We start from the raw sequence: 4,859 nt of genomic DNA on the forward strand, positions 1-4,859 counted from the left end.
TTCTTTCTTAATTGTTGAGTAGTTGGCTTGTGCACTATCAAGTGTTTTTGAGGCATAATAAATGACATGAGGAACTTAATCTTTTCTTTGACGCAACAATGCACCAACTACATGATTGTTGGCATCACACATGATTTCGAAGGGAAAACTCCAATCCGGTGATTGAAGTATTGGTGTTGATATTAACAACTCCTTCAACTGATCAAAACCTTGCTTGCACTCCTTGGAAAATTCGAATTCTGCATCTTTGTGTAGGAGCTCACTCATGGGACGATATATCTTGGAAAAATCTTTGATGAATCTTCTATAAAAACCTGCATGGCCAAGAAACGAGCGTAACTCACGAACACAAGTGGGATAAGATAAAGATTTAATGACATCTATTTTTGATTTGTCTACCTCTAGACCCTTAGAAGACATAATATGACCCAGTATGAGACCTTTGTCAACCATAAAATGGCACTTTTCATAATTCAAAACAAGATTGGTGTCAATTCATCTTTGCAAAATCTTTTTCAAATTACCCAAACATTCATGAAAAGAATTACCATAAACTGTGAAGTCGCCCATAAATACTTCAATGATTTCCTCAACATACTCCGAAAAATAATTACCATGCACCGTTGAAAAGTGGTGGGAGCATTGCAAAGTCCAAAAGGCATTCGCCTATATACAAATGTTCCGAAGGGACATGTGAAAGTGGTTTTTTCTTGATCCTCGGGTGAAAAGGGTATTTAATAGAAACCAGAATACCCATCTAAGCAACAATAGTGAGTTATTCCCTCTAACCTTTCCAACATTTGATCAATGAAGAGAAGTGGGAAATGGTCTTACCGGGTTGAGGAATTGAGTCTTCTATAGTCTATCCAAACCCTCCACCTATTTTGCACATGGGTGGGGACTAATTCACCTTGACCATTCTTTGTAATGGTAATACCTGTCTTCTTAGGTAAAACTTGCATTGGGCTTACCCACTTGCTATCCGATATAGGATATATCATCCCTGCATTCAACAACTTCAAAATCTCTTTCTTCACAACCTCCATCATTGGAGGGTTCAAACACCTTTGAGCTTCTCGGGAGGGCTTGTAATCTTCTTCAGAGAGGATCTTGTGCATGCAAAGTGAAGAACTTAGCCCTTTAATGTCAGCTATAGTCCACCCAATAACTTCCTTATACTCCTTCAAAGTGGTGACAACCTCTTCTTCTTCTTTTGTTGATAACTTTGTAGAGATTATCACTGGCAAAATCTCTTTCTCTCCAAGATACGCATATTTGAGATGCTCGGGTAAAGCCTTGATATCTTATTTTATTTCCTTATTTTTATTAGTTTATTTTAGTATTTTATCTCTTTTTATCATTATTGCATTGTATTTTATTTATTTTCTTTATTATGGATCATACCGGTGACTTTTTATGTTGCATGAGGTATTTTGCAGGGTTTTGGAGCTTGTTGTAGTTATGCATTAGCTTGGAAATGGGCTTTGTGAGCTTTCGAGGCATTATTGAGCTTTGCGGATCCATTAAAGGAGATTTGGGCTTAAAAAGGCTAAAGACGTGGATGAAGTGGGTTTGTGAAGATGGATCATGGATTGTTATTTTGGGCTTGGAGCATCCATATTTGAAGCTAAAAGATGATTGGTTAATTTGAATCATGTGGGATATGGAGGGGACCAAGGGAATCTTTCGTAGTGGGATGGTTAGTGGAGGAAAAATAAGCCAATAGCATTCCAGCAACACTTGCGCGGGTGGAATCTCCATCGCGCGGGTACCCGCGCAATTGCCCAGTTTTGGGCATTTTGGTCATTCGGCTTGCCATTACCTTGGGGGATTGGATCTATCAGCTATGACTTTGATTTTACACCATTGGAGACCAAAAGAAGGCTATTTTGGAGCTTGAGACTCATTTCTTTTCATCATTCCAAGTTATTGGTAGTTTCTTTATGCAATTAGACTTTTCTAGTTGTTATTTTATTCCCGTGAGTGGCTAAATCCTCTATTTTGGTAGACCTTGGCTAAAACCTTTAAATGTTTGTGGGTTTTTGAAGGATTTATGCTGATTTATCATTTATCTTATGTCTATGATTCTAGTTCATATTTCCTATACTTGTCTAATGCTTTGATCATGAGCTTGGTACTTTAATAAGAAATTGTTGGTTTATTTCTTTGGTTTAGCATTGAATCATTGAATTTACTTAGAATAAGGGCTTTATGATAGTAGAAATCATATCTAGCTTATGAATCATAACTCGTTTATGGATGTGTAAGCATTGACATCCTCTAGGAATTGGGGATTCCTTCATTCTTAAGGCTAATCAACTTCTTGGGTTCAACTGCTTCAATTGGATCTTTACTTTTGATTAAGAAGGTGTGTTTTGGGCTTCCCCAACCTCCATAGAACTTATGAGGAATCTTGGCATATCATGCTTCATGATTGCTATAGCCAATTTGAGATGAATGAGAAGCTTCATATTAAATCCTAATGATAAACACACAAATGTTCATTGTGTTGAATTGCCTTGGTTTACCAATTCTCTCCAATATTTGAGCATCTCATCACCTAACTTAAGTACAAGTTTTCTAGTTATTCAAATCTTTTAGTTTTCAAGCAATCATAACACCCCCCGTTAGTTTAATTGTAGTTAGTTAGTTTATTGACACTAGTTATTTTGGATTGCATTGGTGATTGAATACAACCATTTCCCTAAGGATCGATATCCCTTTTTACCATTATATTACGTTTTATTTGCAAACAAAGGGTTGAGTTCCAATTCCGGTGCTTGCACAATAAGAGGAACAAGTTTCTCATTAGGCATCAGTAATTTCAGCTTTGGAACATCAAACCTCATTTTCTTCTTTTGATCCATGCAAGATACAACTTCCAAAATCTCTTCATCAATTTTAAATTGGTTGGAAAAATTTTCCACTTCATGCTTTTGAAGATTCCTGTCTAAAATGAGATCTAACACATCAAGATTAGACAAATCAAAACACTCTTTGGTTAATGCTTCAATAACATCCACAAAATTCAAAGATGAAATATCACTTGGATATCTCATAGCATCATAGATGTTGAAATGTATCACCTCTCCATCAAACTCCATAGACTTTGTACCATCATAAACATCAATTTTTGTTCGGCCTGTTTTAAAAAAGGGTCTTCCTAGAAGAATTGAACTTAAATTTGGTGAGTCATCATCATCCATGTCAAGGACATAAAAATATGCTGGAAATACTAGCTCATTCACTTGGACTAACACATCTTCTAGCACACCTTTTGGATGTACCAAAGATCGGTCAGCCAATTGAATGATCACCCCAGTCTTCTTCAATATGCCAATATTTAATGTTTTAAAAATGGAATATGGAAAAATATTGATAGAAGCTCCAAGGTCTAGCATGGCCCGTGGAACATGAAGATTACCTAACTTGCAAGGAACCGTGAAAGCACCCGGATCCTTACATTTTTGAGGTAATATTTTCTGTAACACTGCATATACATTTTCACCTACCTTAAATATTTCATTCCCTTTTAATATTTTCTTAGATGTGCATAATTCCTTAAGGAATTTAGCATACCTAGGGACTTGTTTGATGGCATCAATAAGAGGAATATTTACCTCAACCTTTCTGAACATCTCCATGATCTCATTGTCTTCCCTTTCACGCTTTGACTTGCTTAACCTTATGGGAAATAGAGGAGGAGTGACTTTTACTTCAATGGGAATTTTCTTTGAAGGGGCTTTTGACTTCTCTTCTTCTTTCTCTAACTCCATCTCTTCTTCTTCTTCAATTATCTTTGGACCTTCATATTCTTTTCCATTTCTTAAAGTGATGGCACATGCACTATGCTTTGGATTCTTTTCGATTTGTGCGAGTAGTTTGCCTTGTGACTCCAATTTACTCACAGAAGTGGCGAGTTGAGTCATTTGTTGCTCCAAAGTCTTGATACTCGCATTGGTCTCATTTTGAAATATTTGAGTACTTGTTGCTAAACTCTTGACAATATTTTCCAAAGACATTCCCAATCCGCTTGAACCACTTCCTTGTTGCATGTTTTGAGGTAGGAATTGAGATTGATGAGGAGGTTGATTTGGATGGAAATGTGGTTGATAATTTTTTTGGTGATGCATTTGATTTTGAAATGGAGGTCTTGGTTGAAAAGATGGTGGCCTTGGCTGAAAATTAGCATTGGGTTGATGCCAATTTGGATTACTTCTTGGCTGAAAGTTTCCTTGTTGTTGACTAGAAAATCCCATAGCTTGAACCGGCTCTATATCTTCTTGTAACATTGGGCACATATCAGTGGGGTGTCCAACCTAGGTACAAATACCACAAGGTCTAACTGTTGGTGGTTGCACACCCTTATCCTTAGCAAGCATCATCACTAGTGTAGTCAACTCAGAAAGTTGACTCAATTTTTGGGGTAGAAATTTCTTTCACTCCTCTTGGTGCATCATTGTACCATTGTTCTTCTTGAGTTGTATGCTTGGACTCTTCTGCCATGTCTATGATAAGAGCTCTGATTTATGTTGGAGTTTTATCAACTATTGAGTAATCTACTATCCCAAGATGACATTCCCTCAAAAAAAATAATGCAAAAATTGATACTCTAAAATCCCATGTTTTGGACATCTTGAACACAACTTCTTGAACCGTTCCCAGTAAGTATGCAAGACTTCTCTTTTTTGTTGCTTGATACCAATTATTTCCCTGCGTAAAGCTGAAGCTCTCATTTCTGGAAAATATTTATCCAAAAACATCCTTGCAAGTTCATTCCATGTGTGACTGGCCCCATTGATAAGTCATATAACCATTCCTTTGTTGAATCTTGTAAAGCAAAGGGGAATACCCTTAAC

The 4,859-nt window shown here is 36.7% G+C and overlaps 1 protein-coding gene across 1 annotated transcript; it reads right to left on the bottom strand.

The window, feature by feature from the left end:
* Window positions 1–2,735: 2,735 nt before the first annotated feature.
* On the bottom strand, window positions 2,736–4,292 carry LOC111910053 (uncharacterized). The gene has a single exon (XM_023905846.1). It carries the CDS (start codon window positions 4,290–4,292, stop codon window positions 2,736–2,738), a length of 1,557 nt encoding a protein of 518 aa, XP_023761614.1.
* Window positions 4,293–4,859: the final 567 nt, after the last annotated feature.

The sequence above is a fragment of the Lactuca sativa genome, chromosome 5, assembly GCF_002870075.4.
Source record: "Lactuca sativa cultivar Salinas chromosome 5, Lsat_Salinas_v11, whole genome shotgun sequence".
Taxonomy (NCBI): Eukaryota; Viridiplantae; Streptophyta; class Magnoliopsida; order Asterales; family Asteraceae; genus Lactuca; species Lactuca sativa.